This window comes from Fusarium pseudograminearum, chromosome 2 (genome assembly GCF_000303195.2).
Source record: "Fusarium pseudograminearum CS3096 chromosome 2, whole genome shotgun sequence".
NCBI lineage: Eukaryota > Fungi > Ascomycota > Sordariomycetes > Hypocreales > Nectriaceae > Fusarium > Fusarium pseudograminearum.
In genome coordinates, this window is record NC_031952.1 from 3018328 (window position 1) to 3032752 (window position 14425).

Here is a 14425-nt window from a genome sequence, read left to right on the forward strand (position 1 = left end):
TCATACGGCGATAACCAACTCGAAACGACATAAATTAAAAGCCTCACGCAATGGGTTTTCCATCATTTGCGGCTTCAAACGCCGTAATTTACGTCACTTATGGCGCTTTCCTGTTTGTTATCCGACTCTCGCTCATCATCATCATCATCATCATCATCATCAACGCTGACAGTTAAAACAGAATCATGGGAACTGGAATCGCTTGGAAGATGAGAAATCAGTCCAAAGCCGACTTTCTCTCAGGCAACGGAACTCAGACGGGTCAGAAATTTCCAACATTTGAGATGCTCTTGACAGTTCAAACACAAGGCGCTAGCTACGTTGACAGAGTCTTTCACGAGCATCTCACACTACCACCATATCCCATCTAAAGACCTCTCACTAACCACTCCTCACAGCCTTCCCTCTGGCCCTCAACTTCATCGCTTCCGGTGAGTAGAGCTACTGCAGCTCTCACTACAGTACTCCGGAGCGGTAGCAAATGCAAACCCAACAGCAAAATGACAGCAAAGACTTGCGCAGTCGTACAGAAGACGGCTGTGATGACTCGCAAGAGATCCATCCAACCTGATACTTCTCATGGTCGAGTATACCAATCAAGAATGAACGAGCAGGTTCGTACATTGAATGAAAAAGATCGTCTTCTTCTTCCCCCCTTTCAAACCACCCGAGTTTGCCTCGGAACTCTGTTGCTACTAACCCATTTCCCAGGCTCAGTCGAGAATATCCTCTCTTCTGAGCCTGGCTTACTCGAACCTGCTCCAGAGAGGCAATCTCGGGAGGCTGGGGGGAGAGGATGCGGCTCACTACGGGCGCTGAGTTGGCGTATCGTCTTGATCCAACCCCGGAACACTTGTTCATCACATGTGTCTTCCGGAGAGATCCTGGCGTGCGACGACGAAGCTGAGATTGTACCGTAAATACTCGATCAAGTTAATGCTTGCGTGGGAAAAGTGTTGCCGCTCCAAACTCCATCCTCTGCCCTCCCCCAAACACGTTGGAATGACAACTGACTCTTGTAGCTCTCGGTTCCGGTATTCTCTTCTCGTATCCCGAGCTGGCCACCATCTCTGGTGTGCAGGGTATGATGGTGTACGCTCTTGCGTCCGCGCTGCCTATGCTCATCTTTGGATACCTTGGTCCCATCATCCGACGCCGATGCCCCGAGGGCTTCGTCCTCACCGAGTGGACTCGACAGCGATATGGCATTATTACTATGCTGTACTTGAGCTTCATGTCAATGGTAACTCTGTTCCTATACATGGTCTCCGAGCTCTCGGCCATCGGACAGGTGGTTCAAGCCTTGACCGGCCTTGATCCCCTCCCAGTCATGATTGTTCAGTGTGCTATCACTACTATCTATACCTGTAGGTCTTCCCTATTCTCGCAGGCCGAACCTATCATCTAACTCTGTAAGCCCTTGGAGGATTTAGGATCTCGTTCATGACCGACGTTGTTCAAGGTACCATGGTCATTGGTCTTGTCATCATCGCTGCCATTACCATTGGCGCTAAGACTGAGATCCAGCGACCTCTCATCGACGAGTCTGGTCTTACCAAGCCCAACCTGCTCGGCTGGCAGCTTCTGTACATCCTTCCTGTTGCCGTTCTGACAAACGACTTCTTCCTTTCGTCCTTCTGGCTGCGAACCTTTGCTTCCAAGACAGACAAGGATCTTCGAATTGGAACCACCATTGCCACAATTGTTATCCTGTGTGTTCTTACCCTTGTTGGTTCCACTGGTCTCATCGCTGTTTGGTCGGGAGCCTTGCCTCTTGCAGACAAAGCCGGTTCTGGCTCGGTTGCCTTCTTCGTTCTTCTCGAGACTCTTCCCAGCTGGGTCGTTGGTATCGTTCTCGTCATGGTCGTCACCATGAGCACAGCTGCCTTTGACAGTCTTCAGTCTGCCATGGTCTCGTCAGGCTCCAACGATCTCTTCCGCAACAAGCTCAATATCTGGTACATCCGAGCCATTGTAGTGCTCATCATCATCCCCGTCATTGCCATTGCTCTCAAGGCCCCCTCTGTTCTTCAGATCTGGCTCATCACCGATCTCATCTCTGCGGCCACCATCCCTGTCCTTGTTATTGGCCTCGTCGAGAAGTTCTACTGGTGGCGCGGCTTCGAGGTTGTTGTTGGCGGCCTCGGTGGTATCTTGACCGTCTTCATCTTTGGCTGTGTCTACTACGGCAACGCCAAAGAGGCTGGAGAACTTCTCCTTGTGCAGAAGGGTCTGTACGGCAACGACTGGAGTGCCTTTGGCGCCTTTGTCGCTGCACCTGTTGGCAGTCTCCTTTGGGGCTGTGGTGCTATGATTGTCCGCATCACTTTCCAGTACGTGCATGCCAAGGTCCGTGGACATCACTTTGATGCTCTGGACCGTCCCCTGGATCTTCGTCCCGTCAGCAGGGAGGACGATACCCCCTCTGAAAATCTTGTGTCTCAGACCACGGGCAAGTTCTTCTAAGAAAACCTCGAACAGATGCCGCTGGATTCTGTTTCATCATTGGGGAGTGACATCGACTTATAGTCATCGGTGCAGTGTTGATCTCATCTTCGGGATCTGTGGCAAAAGTATGTTTAGTTTGGTTAAATCGTTTCTTGCTAGTGAAGCTCTGTTGGAGCCTCGAATGTTACATCGTTTTTGCGTATATCTACGTTCTTCTCAGTTTGTGGTGTGACAGTTACCAAGTTTGCCAAACTCGACTTCACATAGAACGCGGTATTCCATGAGGTGTCAGACATCAAAGTACAACCCCTGGTGGACTCTCAAATGTGAATTATTCAAATTTGAATTGGAGAAGTAGTCTGCAAACATCCGTTCGCCGGCCCCAATGCTATTTTATAGTACATTTATGCTCCTCGTACAATATACACTGTCGTTTTACACGTCCCCCCCCCCTTGTCCGCCTCATTCATCGTGAGCACCAGTCACTTGTAGTATACAATTCGATCCTTTTATTTCAGAGGACCTTTCCATCCAGCGCGCTGGGCCTGCTCTTTCATGATCCAGTCTTGCTCTTCTTGGTATGACTCAAGCGTTGTGGCAGGGACAGTGCCCCAGATTCGCCATGGCGTGGACTGGAACGTCTTCTCGTTGACTTGCCTTGAGAGCACCACGTACTCTAGCTTGTCTTGCACCTTTGTGCTACCAGGGATGAGCTGATCGGAAGGCTTCTTGTACTTTGCGACACGTTGTGTTGAGGCGATTGCGATAACGGCTTGTTCTGTGCAGTTGTCCTTGTCGTGAGGGTTGATGTTGTGAACCTGGTGTGCTACCACGCGAGGATAGAGCAACGACTTGTTGAGACTGAGGAGCTCAAATGTGACACGCTCGCCAGCGTTGCGACGGTCAATGGCAGCAGTGAGTTTCTTTCCAAATTGGCCGAGGCATAGGTTGTTGATGGTAGTCTTGTCGCCGGCAGCAAACGCCCCAAGCATCTCCATGTACATGTTCTTCGCGGTGGGCGCAATCTTGCCACGGCCAATCTTCCACTTGGGCTGTGTCGTCCAGCCAGGCATAGACTTGAGCTTGAACTGAAGGAGAGAGAGGAATTCGATTCCCCACTGGCGGAATCGGTACCATGTGTAGTTTAGAGCGCTGGAGATGCCGGAGGGGTATCGTGAGAGGGGGAGAGGGACGAAAGTGCCTATTACACCATTAGCTCTTGTCTCTCGCTAGACTACCATGGCCAGAAGGTTCGTCCATTCCTCCCCTCCATCTTCCACTCACCAGGAAACAATGGGCCGCCGCCAGACTTGAAGTACTCGTCGTTGGCCTTCTTCTGAATCGCAGACATTGACTCAACGTCGGTCTTCTTGGAGTCCTTTGTAGCCGCCCTTCGCATCTCTCGCAACATCCTCTCCCGGGAGAGCATCGACATGTATCGGCATTGTACCCTCGTCGCTCCGAGAACGCTCTGGCGCAAGATGGCCGGGCGCAGCGCTATTATTGAGGAAGACATTGGCGGACCTCTCTTTTACTTTTTTTTTGTCTAAACCGAAATGTCGAAACGCTCAGAATAGGTATGGATAGACACCCGGTAGTTACCGGCGGCGCAGGGTCATAATCGAGCTCGAGCTAAGCTTCGGCCATCATAGTCTTCTGCCACTGAAGAATTTCATGGATTCTGAGCCGATGACGGAACAATTAAATGCCGAAGACGACACACAGGGTGGTCAGGTCAAAGTGGGGGTTGACTTGGCTGCCTACTCGGTAGCAGAAAAATTGACCCCCCCCAAGTCTTAGGGTACAGAAATAAACAGCCTAAGGAGTATAGTCTAAGCGGCGTAGGATGTCCTAGCAATTTCATCCCTTATGCTGTTAGCGGACATTTTTTCTGGAACCCTGAGGGCTGCGGATGTCACAATCTGCACAGGGTACAAGGTGCCAATCGTCAATGTTTCGTTCCTTCCATATGGGCAGAGTTTCAACACTACGCCCAGCATCATAGCTCGACAGCGCATTCTACGAGCGAAGGCTCACTATCACAGCTTTAGCTGCTCTCACGACTAAACCCCATGTTCTCCGACTCCCGGTGAGCCAATTGGGCTCTACGAAAGCTTGCGACAGCTTGGACATCGACTCGAAATTCTACCCAACCATAAAAATAATTAGCCCATCATGAGGGTCACGCATACGCTCCTGTCGAGGAACTTCTTTGGCCGGAGCATGGACGAGCTGAAGAGGCGCACGCGAATAGGTATATCATATTACTCTCCGGAACAAACGTAAAGCTAACCATGGCAGCCGTGAGCTTTGAGACTATCAAAGGCACTACACAGCCCAAGCCTCTATACGACTTCAATGCCCCCGAAAGCGTTCACGACTGCATTGTTATGTCCGACAAAACCATTGGCGGTTTCTCACAAAGCAACTTTGACTTCCAAAAGTCTACCGAGTCGAGCGCCAGCTCAAAGACACCCTCCGCATATGCCCGCTTTTACGGCAACATCTCTACTCGCCTCCCAGACGACCGTCCCAACATTGAACGTACAGGCTTCGCTGGCTTCCGGTCCCCTGACCAAAGACCCACCATGTTTGGTCGTTCAATGTGGGATATCGATCCCTATATCTATCTCGCCCTGCGTGTCAAATCCGATGGCCGCAGTTACTTTGTCAATGTGCAGACAGAGAGTGTTGAGCCCTCAGACCTGCACCAGCATCGACTGTTTCCGAAACGCCCGGGTCAGTGGGAAACTGTGCTAATCAAATGGAACGACTTTGTTAGAACGAACCATGGCTTCGTTGTGGAACCGCAGACTGAAATGTTGCGACAGAAGGTACTGACTGTTGGTGTTGGACTGACAGACCGTGTCGATGGTCCTTTTGAGCTTTGTATCGAAAGAGCCTGGGCCACCAACGACGCAAGTGAGGCGGACATAACGGAAGAGCCTCAAGCTTCCGTTATTTCAGAAGAGGGTGAACTGAGAAATAAAAAGGGTGAAAAGGTACGGTGGTAGATCCTAGCCATGGGACAGGATGATATTGCACATGTATTTATAGACTTGATGCCCTTGGATGAGCCTCTATGGACTGACTGATATATCGTTGGTCTCTGTATAAAGAAAGGTATAATGAACTCCATATGTTGTTGTTTCCCGTGGTACACGTGCATTTATCCCTGTAATCATCAATCATTACCCTCCATGGCTGAGTGATTCAGCTGTCTTCTTGAGTGATACATACGCCGCAGCGTAGTCTGCCGCCAATGTCAAATCTCCCGTTAACTTCATGATCATGGCCTTCTTCGCCATCATTTGACATTGCATGTTGATATCTTCAATACTTGAGTAGTGGTCGAAAGACTTTTGTACAGCTGCGAGAGCCTTTGTCATGTATTCCGTTCGTTTTGACGACTTGGGCTCGCATTTACCAGCAACACCCATGTACGCATCAGCAAGATAGCAGTAGAGTTGAGCTGCCAGGCTTGCGGTCTCGCACTCTAAAGAGCGGGGAATGATAGCCAGCAAGAGTTGAGAAGCCGCGCCGAATTCTCCCAATGAAATCAGAATGTTCGACACACATCCGATCGCCTGCCAGAGACAAGGAATCAGACGAGCTCCCCACGAAATGCTTGCAGCTCGCATGGCGGTTGTGAACCCTCTCTGAGGCCGGCCACACTTGTCGAGGAGAGAGGCCTTGAGTAAAAGTAGTTTAACACGAAGAACGACGTCCTTCTTTTCGTCTTCGAGTTGGGACATCATGTCATCAACTTTGGAAAACGCTGCTTGAAGGTCTCCTCGACGAGTCAGATAGTCGATATGTAGAGTATCGACCAAAAACGCCATGTCAGGTTCAAGATCGTCCATCTTGGACTGTATTATTTGAGATAGCAGTCTCTCGGCTCCTTCCAGGTTGTTGTGATGTAGATCTCTCTTCAGTTTGATGATTCCTTGATACTTGTGCCAGTATTGGCTTGGCTTCCAAGACCTGAGAGAGTTTTCTTCCAATTGTTCCAACTTGCTTAATGCCTCAACATAACGACCACGCAATGCTAATAAAAGAGCAAGGCGGCAAGTCAGCTTGAGCTCATCGTCAAATATGGCGTTGCGGGCATGGCATCTCAGGAAGACCTCGCAAGTGGCTGACGAAAGCGTTGACAGCCCAAGCCTATCCCATAGAGCTGAAGTGAGCGAGAAATGTGAACCAAACATGTTCTTCATGTTCCTCTCGACAATAATGTGCGAGCTTCGAACTATAGACTCAAACGCCGTAGCCACGCTATCACCGTTGAGGAGCCCGAGTTTGGCTTCGCTGAGTAGAACCGAGCTCCACAGCGTCCACATGCCTGTCTCCTTCGCTTTAACTCGAAGAAAGGCCAAGCTTTCCTTGCCAGTACCAAGCATACTATTAGATTCCAAGTTCTGGACAAGGTCGGGATGTGCGCGGCCAAAGTGAAAGAGCCAGTTCAAAGCAAAGTTGAGGCACGTCATGTCGCGATTCTCTCGGGCTGTCGACACGGTCTCGAGCATGGCAGCTACTGCTTCTTTGTGACAGCCAAAGTCGGCTTGCAGAACGGCAAGGTTCATCAGAGCATACTGGTAGAACAAGCGGTCTCGATTCTGCATGGTGTAGTCAAAGTACCTGTGAAGATAATCGAATGCGGTGGGATAGTCCCCAGCTCTCCACGCGTCAAGGAACCTGTTGCTGTTAGAGGTCATGTAAGCTGCCAGTGACAATTGCCAACTTACTTGAGGTAGTGTGTCAGACTAGGGACAAGGTAACTATCGTTGAGTAGGTCATGGAACTGATGGCGGATCTCAAGCGGCACCCTGTTGCCAAACTCTGGTCAAATTAGCACCCATGAACAAAGGTAATCGGGGGGTCTCTTACTCTGCATCTGTTCGATCTGGAACTCCAAGAGACTCTCAATATCGTCAGTACTCACAGGAAGTGACCCGCTCTGGTCTCCTGTGAGCATGTCACCGTAAGCAACTGAGGCCAATGCCATAACGCTCTGGTGATCCCAGTCCTCTTGTTCGCCCATCAAAAGGACATTGTCAAAACTCAGTCGCCCAAATCCCGGGATTTTGCGCTTTAGATAAGAGGCAGTTGGTTGTCGATATCGCACAAAATGTTTCCACAACTCTGTACAGTCGTGGAATTGTAGTCGTTGGTATTCAAGTCTTGCTCTCCGTACGAATGTTCCAAAGGGAGAGTTTGGCGAGAGTTTGATGCCTTCCTCTGTTTCTATAGGCAGGCCTAATTCAGCCAGTCTTTTTCGCTCCTCTTTTGTCTTTGCCAGCATCTCAGACAGATTGTCGAAAAAGTTGTGGAGGGCATCTAAGGAGTTGATATCCCAAAGCTTGCCGAGAAACTGGTCCCATAATCTTCGTCCAGGCATGCCCATCAGGAAGGGGTAACTTCCAAGGAGTTTCTCGAAATCTTTGATGCTGATGACGAGCCCGACAGTGCGCTCTGCCTTGCTCCATCGCTCAGACTGGTTAGCGGATGCTTTTGAAGGAGTGTGGTCCATCAGATGAGAAGTGACAAAGGATAGCACAGGCAGGATGGCATCACTCGGCACGGCACCTTCAACATAGAGCTCTACGAGGGCAAGAAGGCCGACTTTGGCCGGGTTGAGATATCGAGCCATGGTTGCGAACCATGAATCAAAAGACTTTAACGAGGAGAGATTTTCAAGAAAAAGAAATGGTAGATGACAGGGAGTGATTCGTCCAGAGGCAAGCGACGCTCTACACGGCACCCAAACGCGCCTGCCCAAAAGTTAACCAGATGCCCGAAGGTCGCTCTTGCCGAAGATATCAACTACCTCTAGCTAAGAAATACCTCGTAGATATTGTATTTCTCCAATCTTTTTCAGTGACAAATTCCTGGTGAATGGTACTTTAATTGCTCGACCAATTATGGCTGCCCGGCGCGTCTGTATTGCTGCTGTATTGTAGGGGGTTTGTTGTTTAGCCGGAGCTTCTTCGGAAGATTCCGTTGGACGCTATTGAAGTGGGATGACACAATCTTAGTTGGTGGGGGCTGCATCGCGACGTCAAAGCTGGAGGTCATATTTCAGGAACAAGACGTAATACAACAGCCAAATAACCTTTTCCAACGTGATGATGAATCACACGTTTATACTAGAGCAAACAGAGAGCGCTAGGGTTGATCTCATGATAAATCTCGAGTGTAAGGACATAATAATACGATGCAAGACAACCACAATGTTTCCCTTAGACAAGTTTAGACGACTTTAGACAAGTTTAAAGGGATATTTAGAACATATTACCATAAAACTGAGGTAAAACTTAGTATAAACAGGATAAACTTTAGACGATAATTCGCAAATTTTAGACAATAACTAATAGCCATTTAGACTATATACCTCATAAACTTAGGAGAGTTTTTGAGGATATTTAGGATATCTAACATGTAGTAGACATGGTAGGTCAGTACTTGGAAAGAGACAACGAGTAAAGGTTTAGAAACGTGTAACAGAAACTCCAAGATGAGCAGATAAACTCAATGGCAGTTACAAGGCTCTGTCTGTACGAGACACGACGTGACCAGCTTCGCCTTGTTTAGTTCACGCTTGACTCTGAGCACATTACTTCAACAATCGGTCAATTCGAGTCTAGGGAACATGTACGAGGCATCTCCAGAGGGAGCAGTCCATAAAAGGGTGGTCCAGCAATTGTCTAACGTATGAACTATCAACAGATCATACTTAGGCGGTCTTATCCTTGTTGTGGTAGTTGACCTCGTCGTTCCAGCTATACAATATTAGTACTTAATCTCTTGAAATCGTAGAGCAAGAAAGTTTCGAGCTTGATAGCCTAAAGCTGATATCCAAGCTTATTATAGCTTCACTGGAGCTGTCCAAACTTCTTCAACTACAATGATGTCACAACTTACAAGAGAGTCTGCAAAGATGTCAGTAACGTGCAAGACAACCAGGGGTTTCCATTCAGACTCACCTTGTCTCCGTTACCCCACTGGTAGTTCTTGGTACGGATGTTCTGGTAAGGGTACTCGGTGCGCTCCTCCAGAGGAGGCATGTGAGACCAGTGCTCCCAGTGCTCGCTCCAGAGCCAGTAGGCGTTGGCACCGGCGGCGATAAGGCAGGGGGCGACACCGCTTCAATCATGTTAGCTACTGCTATCCCAGCCCATCACCGCAATCTCGTCGTCTTCAACATTCGATACCCCGGATTCGATGCCGGGTTCGTAATTCACTCAACGGATCGAGTTCGGACGTACTAGAGGGAGATCTTCTTCCAGAGTTCTGTTCATCGTCAGCAACTATGCTTCATGCTTCCAATTGACCCAATTCGATGTCGTCGGTTGTCGACTCACCAGTGGTACCAGCAGCGTGCTCCTTGATGTGCTGGCGCTCCTTGATGAACTCGTTCTGTGTGCTGGCAAATCGGCGCTGGGCGGGAGCGCGAAGCTGGGCGGTAGCGCGCGTGGCGGCGCGGGTGAATCGGACGGCGGACATCGTGGATGTTGTTGTTCGCTTTGACGGTTGGTGAGTCTAAGCAAGTTTGTGATCAGGTCATTCTTGGACGAGCTCGGTTAGAACCGCCAATGAAAGCTGCCTCAATTGTAAGGTACCAAATTTCCCCAGCCGGAGTTCGTGTGCACGTGACCTCGTGCTGGAGGCGCGCTGTTGAAGGCTGAACACCACGCGGTGGAGCTCGGCGTTATTGCAAGGATCGCGACGTCTTATACTCGAGTGTATTGTTCTGTAGGGAGCAACACCCTATATAGACAGACTCAAATCTTCTGTACTTCTCATTAGTTCTGTTTCAAAAACCCCTGATACCGTAAATCTCCTTGAATGCTCTCAATTGCTGCCTCTTCCCTCTCTCGTACCGAATCCTTCCACACTTCAACTCATGACGACAAGGTTATCAATATCCCGAGATGAGCCGTGAAGCTCTCATGATATTAGTTTCTGTTCACTCATAATAACTTTTCATCGTTAATCTCAAAACTTTGAATTTTGAAATCATGGCGTTTCGGCTTACCACTTGGAATGGTGAGTTCATCCACTTCTTCCGAGGCCCTCACACTAACACCTTCTGCAGTCAACGGCATCAGGTTAGTCACAGTGAATCACAGTCACAACACAGCACTAAGGAAGCCTCAGGAATCCTTTTGGTTATCAACCTTGGAGGGAAAAGAGAACCTTCCAAGTAAGCTTCTTCCTTTCACACCTTACACCCGATTCCTCACACCCTTCAACTCACCACCATCCAGTCTATGTTCGATATCCTAGAAGCGGACATTGTTGTCATGCAAGAGACCAAGATCCAACAAAAGGATTTACTCGATGAAATGGTTCTCGTCTCAGGATGGGATGTGTTCTTCAGCTTGCCAAAGCATAAGAAAGGTGAGACACTGCCTCTTCTCAAAGGCATCTCCTAACACACTCTCAGGATACTCTGGCGTCGCCATCTACACACGCAACTCTACATGTGCTCCCATACGAGCTGAAGAAGGAATCACCGGTATCTTGACTCCTCCAAAGTCCACGACTAGATACCGCGATCTCCCAGAAGACCAACAGATCGGCGGCTATCCTCGACCCGGCCAGCTTGACGGTATCATCGACGAGGCAACTCTGGACTCCGAGGGCCGTTGTGTTATCCTCGAATTCCCAGGCTTTGTGCTCTTTGGGATTTACAGTCCCGCGAACCGCGATGAAACCCGCGACGATTTCCGCCTTGGTTTCCTTCAAGCGCTTGATGTCAGGATACGGAACCTTGTCGCTGCAGGGAAGCAAGTCGTTCTCACAGGCGATCTCAACATCGTTCGCTCCGAAGTGGATTCTACCAATGTCTCAGAGACGCTTCGCAAAGGGAATTTTGATCTGAGCGAATGGATGAACATGCCGGCGCGCCGCATCTTCAACCAGCTCATCTTTGAAGGGAGCGTACTAGGTGAGAGGGATCAAGGTCGCCAAGCTCCTGTCCTCTGGGACTTGTGTCGCTACTTTCATCCTGAGCGAGCTGGCATGAATACCTGCTGGGATACAAAGCGCAACACGCGGCCTGCCAACAATGGCAGTCGGATCGACTACGTCTTATGCAGCGACGGCATCAAGAGCTGGTTCAACTTCTCGAATATTCAGGAGGGCCTGATGGGATCTGATCATTGTCCGGTCTTTGCCACTTTCTCGGACAAAGTAATAGTACGCGGTGAAGAGCGTGCTTTACCGGAAATGATGAACCCACCTGGCATGTTTCATGGCGAAAGGCGCCTTCGAGATTGGAATGCGAAGGATCTTCTTCCTTTGTCTGCAAAGCTAATACCAGAGTTTGACCGGCGTCGGAGCATCCGCGATATGTTCACAAAGAAAGCCGCCTCAGCCGCCCCTCCACAAGAACCAGCGAATCCAGAAGCTGTTACAAAGTCTTCAACGAACGGGGATAGCAACTCTGAAGGGATCAAGGAAAAGTCAGATGGAGCTTCAGGGCCTGAGACCAGCGCCATCTCCATACCAAAACTGGGCGAGACTATTGGCTCAACCAAACAGTCCGTCTCTCCACTAAACGCCAAAAGGCCCGGGTCTGTCACCGACACGACAAGCCGACCACTCAAGAAGACCAAGTCTTTGGTAGGTGCCAAAGATCTCAAGAACAAGGTGGCGCCTGGTCAACGCACGCTACAAGGGTTCTTCAAGCCCAAAGCGCCGGCGGCTCAAGATGGCAAGTCGGAGCGAGTGGCGGCAAGTTCTACGCCGTCCCCAACAAAGAAGCCAACAGTCGCGACACGAGGAGCAGCCAGTCCGCAACAGCCAAACACCCCAGAAGCTATGCTCACAGAGCGGTCACCGCTCAGGATCTCTCAACGCGGAAACGAGCCCGACTCTTCCGACAGAGTGTTCGACCCAATAGAAGCGAAGGAGTCATGGTCCAAGTTGCTGGGAAAGAGGGTTGCACCAAGATGCGAGCATGACGAACCCTGCATCAGCCTTACTACCAAGAAACCGGGAGTCAATTGTGGTACGTCTCACAACGGCAACTGATCCAACGTGCATGCAGTGGCGTTCCCGTTACACAACGCTGTGGCTGCAATGTTGGCTGCCGACACAACGTCAAACCTTGAAAGCTAATTCCATCGACAGGTCGTTCCTTTTACATTTGCCCGCGTCCACTGGGACCGTCAGGAGAGAAGGAGAGGAACTCAGAGTGGCGTTGCGGTACATTCATCTGGAGCAGTGATTGGAGTGGTTCATGACTGAGACCTTGGCATTAGCAGTACATCTTGCTGGACGTACTAGACACACATACAATTGATTAGACTATGGGCCGTAGTCCTGGGAAAGCATGTTTGGATTGTTCGCGGTGACTAAGTGCTTAAAGACGTACAAATTTTACTCGCTTGAAGAGTACACTGGTGATCAAATGTAGAGTAGACGGAAGCAAGAGATGAGTAGTTGCAATAGGACATGATTATCAAGGTGGACGGTATAGTTTCCACCAGTGTGCCGGTGTTGAATCCAAAGCAAGCATACATTTCACATGTAGCATGGCAAAGGAAGTTCAGTGATTGACCTTGATGATTTCCACTACCTATCAGACAACGCATTACGTTGTCCATCGGCTAACTATGTATCTAGCTAGCCGTTGATACTAATAGGAGCCTTGTTACCAAAAACCAGTGTAACAGTCAACAGCGCAGGTACGTTGCAAGCTGTACAGTCGGTTCTATTTGATCCGATACTGTGATATGGCTTCTGCTAAGTCACCAGATGCCAGCCTGTCAACTCATCCTGATACACCTTCCTAGCGCACATTACATCTGCTCCCTGGCCCCATGAAGATACCATTTATACACTTGCCATTATAAAACAACAGGATGTGGACCTAATGTGTATCGACATGCTTCTTGAACTGATCTCTCGCCATTGTCTGGCTTAAATCAACACATGTTTCAAGGCCGCTAGTTATCGCGTCCTCCCTTTGTAGAGTATTTGTATCCAGGGTAAAGTCGTTTATGCTCGGCATCCTCATCCTCGGCCAATTTACGCCAGTAAGCCTGTGTCTCTGGAGTCTCACTGTTCCACATGTTGGAAATAATCGTGGCTATATTTCACGTCAGCACCGTACTTGCTTATGGCAGATGCTACTCACAAAGCTCTCCAGCAGTGAGTCCTTCGTGCTGCGCAATGATTTGCTGCGACTTGGCTTGGCGGTACAGCATCCAACTGTTTCTGGGACGTGGGATTCGTTTTCCACCCTCACCAATAGTCGGATCGCTTGCAGAAACCGTCACTGGAGTAGATTGATCTTTCAAACCGTCAGAATTGTACGCTGAATCTTTATGTGAGGCAACATACCACGAGTGAAACAGTATCTCCCAAAAGTTGAAATGTTGGCAAAAATGTCCTTAGGGATTGGGCAAAGCCGATACTTCTTTCGGGCTTCATCGTGAAACACCTTCACGGGCTGTTGGACACGGCGGCTGCAACGGTCAGTCGGGCTCGTCTTTTGAGAAGCAGTAAGTTACCTAAAATTGTCTGCAACATAATTCACCATTGTCATCGATGTAGTCTCGGGGACGAAAACGTGGACATCGTCTTGCGATTGGCTGTAGACGATGGTGATCGGGACCTCGGCTTCAGGAGGCATGAAAACTCCCAAAGGGCCCTGGAGCAGACTTCCTTGTAGGTTCTGGGACATCTTGGTAACTGCCGTCGTGTTCTCTAGAGCTTGCTTATGTTTTGGAGTTTTTTGAACAGTGCTTGGGGGTTGGATTATTGAGTGTTGACAGGAAAGCTTTCGAGAGCAAGCTCAGTAGCGTGACGAAGAAGGGGGCAGTTGAAATTTGGAGTTGAACAATAACAAAACCAAGCCCAGCGTTTGGTCCTGTCAAACGCCTGTTAAGGTAACAATATCTAAGTTTCCAGGCACCCATCTCAGTGAAATGGATTTCCGTTTGTTTGTTACGTAACTTACGTCCAC

General features: G+C 49.4%; 7 protein-coding genes across 7 annotated transcripts, besides 1 other annotated feature; 3 read left to right on the forward strand and 4 right to left on the reverse strand.

Annotated features, from left to right (window-relative positions):
- Positions 1–50: 50 nt before the first annotated feature.
- On the forward strand, positions 51–2466 carry FPSE_08230 (uncharacterized protein; the record flags this gene model as incomplete). The annotated part of the gene is made up of 5 exons (XM_009261348.1): positions 51–112; positions 182–261; positions 399–431; positions 1023–1367; positions 1418–2466. The coding sequence occupies 5 exons, from the start codon at positions 51–53 to the stop codon at positions 2464–2466; spliced, it is 1569 nt and encodes a 522-aa protein (XP_009259623.1).
- Positions 133–162: a microsatellite.
- Positions 2467–2957: 491 nt separating the features above from the next.
- On the reverse strand, positions 2958–3964 carry FPSE_08229 (uncharacterized protein; the record flags this gene model as incomplete). The annotated part of the gene is made up of 2 exons (XM_009261347.1): positions 2958–3649; positions 3733–3964. 2 exons carry the CDS (start codon positions 3962–3964, stop codon positions 2958–2960), a joined length of 924 nt encoding a protein of 307 aa, XP_009259622.1.
- A 778-nt stretch (positions 3965–4742) lies between these two features.
- FPSE_08228 (uncharacterized protein) lies at positions 4743–5511 on the forward strand (the record flags this gene model as incomplete). The annotated part of the gene is made up of 2 exons (XM_009261346.1): positions 4743–5450; positions 5506–5511. 2 exons carry the CDS (start codon positions 4743–4745, stop codon positions 5509–5511), a joined length of 714 nt encoding a protein of 237 aa, XP_009259621.1.
- Positions 5512–5639: 128 nt separating this feature from the next.
- Positions 5640–8098, reverse strand: FPSE_08227 (uncharacterized protein; the record flags this gene model as incomplete). The annotated part of the gene is made up of 3 exons (XM_009261345.1): positions 5640–7143; positions 7194–7287; positions 7336–8098. 3 exons carry the CDS (start codon positions 8096–8098, stop codon positions 5640–5642), a joined length of 2361 nt encoding a protein of 786 aa, XP_009259620.1.
- A 1083-nt stretch (positions 8099–9181) lies between these two features.
- Positions 9182–9951, reverse strand: FPSE_08226 (uncharacterized protein; the record flags this gene model as incomplete). Its single annotated transcript, XM_009261344.1, has 5 exons — positions 9182–9227; positions 9370–9377; positions 9432–9591; positions 9714–9738; positions 9810–9951. The coding sequence occupies 5 exons, from the start codon at positions 9949–9951 to the stop codon at positions 9182–9184; spliced, it is 381 nt and encodes a 126-aa protein (XP_009259619.1).
- A 515-nt stretch (positions 9952–10466) lies between these two features.
- On the forward strand, positions 10467–12775 carry FPSE_08225 (uncharacterized protein; the record flags this gene model as incomplete). Its single annotated transcript, XM_009261343.1, has 6 exons — positions 10467–10494; positions 10544–10556; positions 10606–10651; positions 10716–10848; positions 10895–12463; positions 12762–12775. 6 exons carry the CDS (start codon positions 10467–10469, stop codon positions 12773–12775), a joined length of 1803 nt encoding a protein of 600 aa, XP_009259618.1.
- Positions 12776–13403: 628 nt separating this feature from the next.
- Positions 13404–14143, reverse strand: MAT1-1-3 (the record flags this gene model as incomplete). The annotated part of the gene is made up of 4 exons (XM_009261342.1): positions 13404–13546; positions 13595–13750; positions 13801–13925; positions 13971–14143. The coding sequence occupies 4 exons, from the start codon at positions 14141–14143 to the stop codon at positions 13404–13406; spliced, it is 597 nt and encodes a 198-aa protein (XP_009259617.1).
- Positions 14144–14425: the final 282 nt, after the last annotated feature.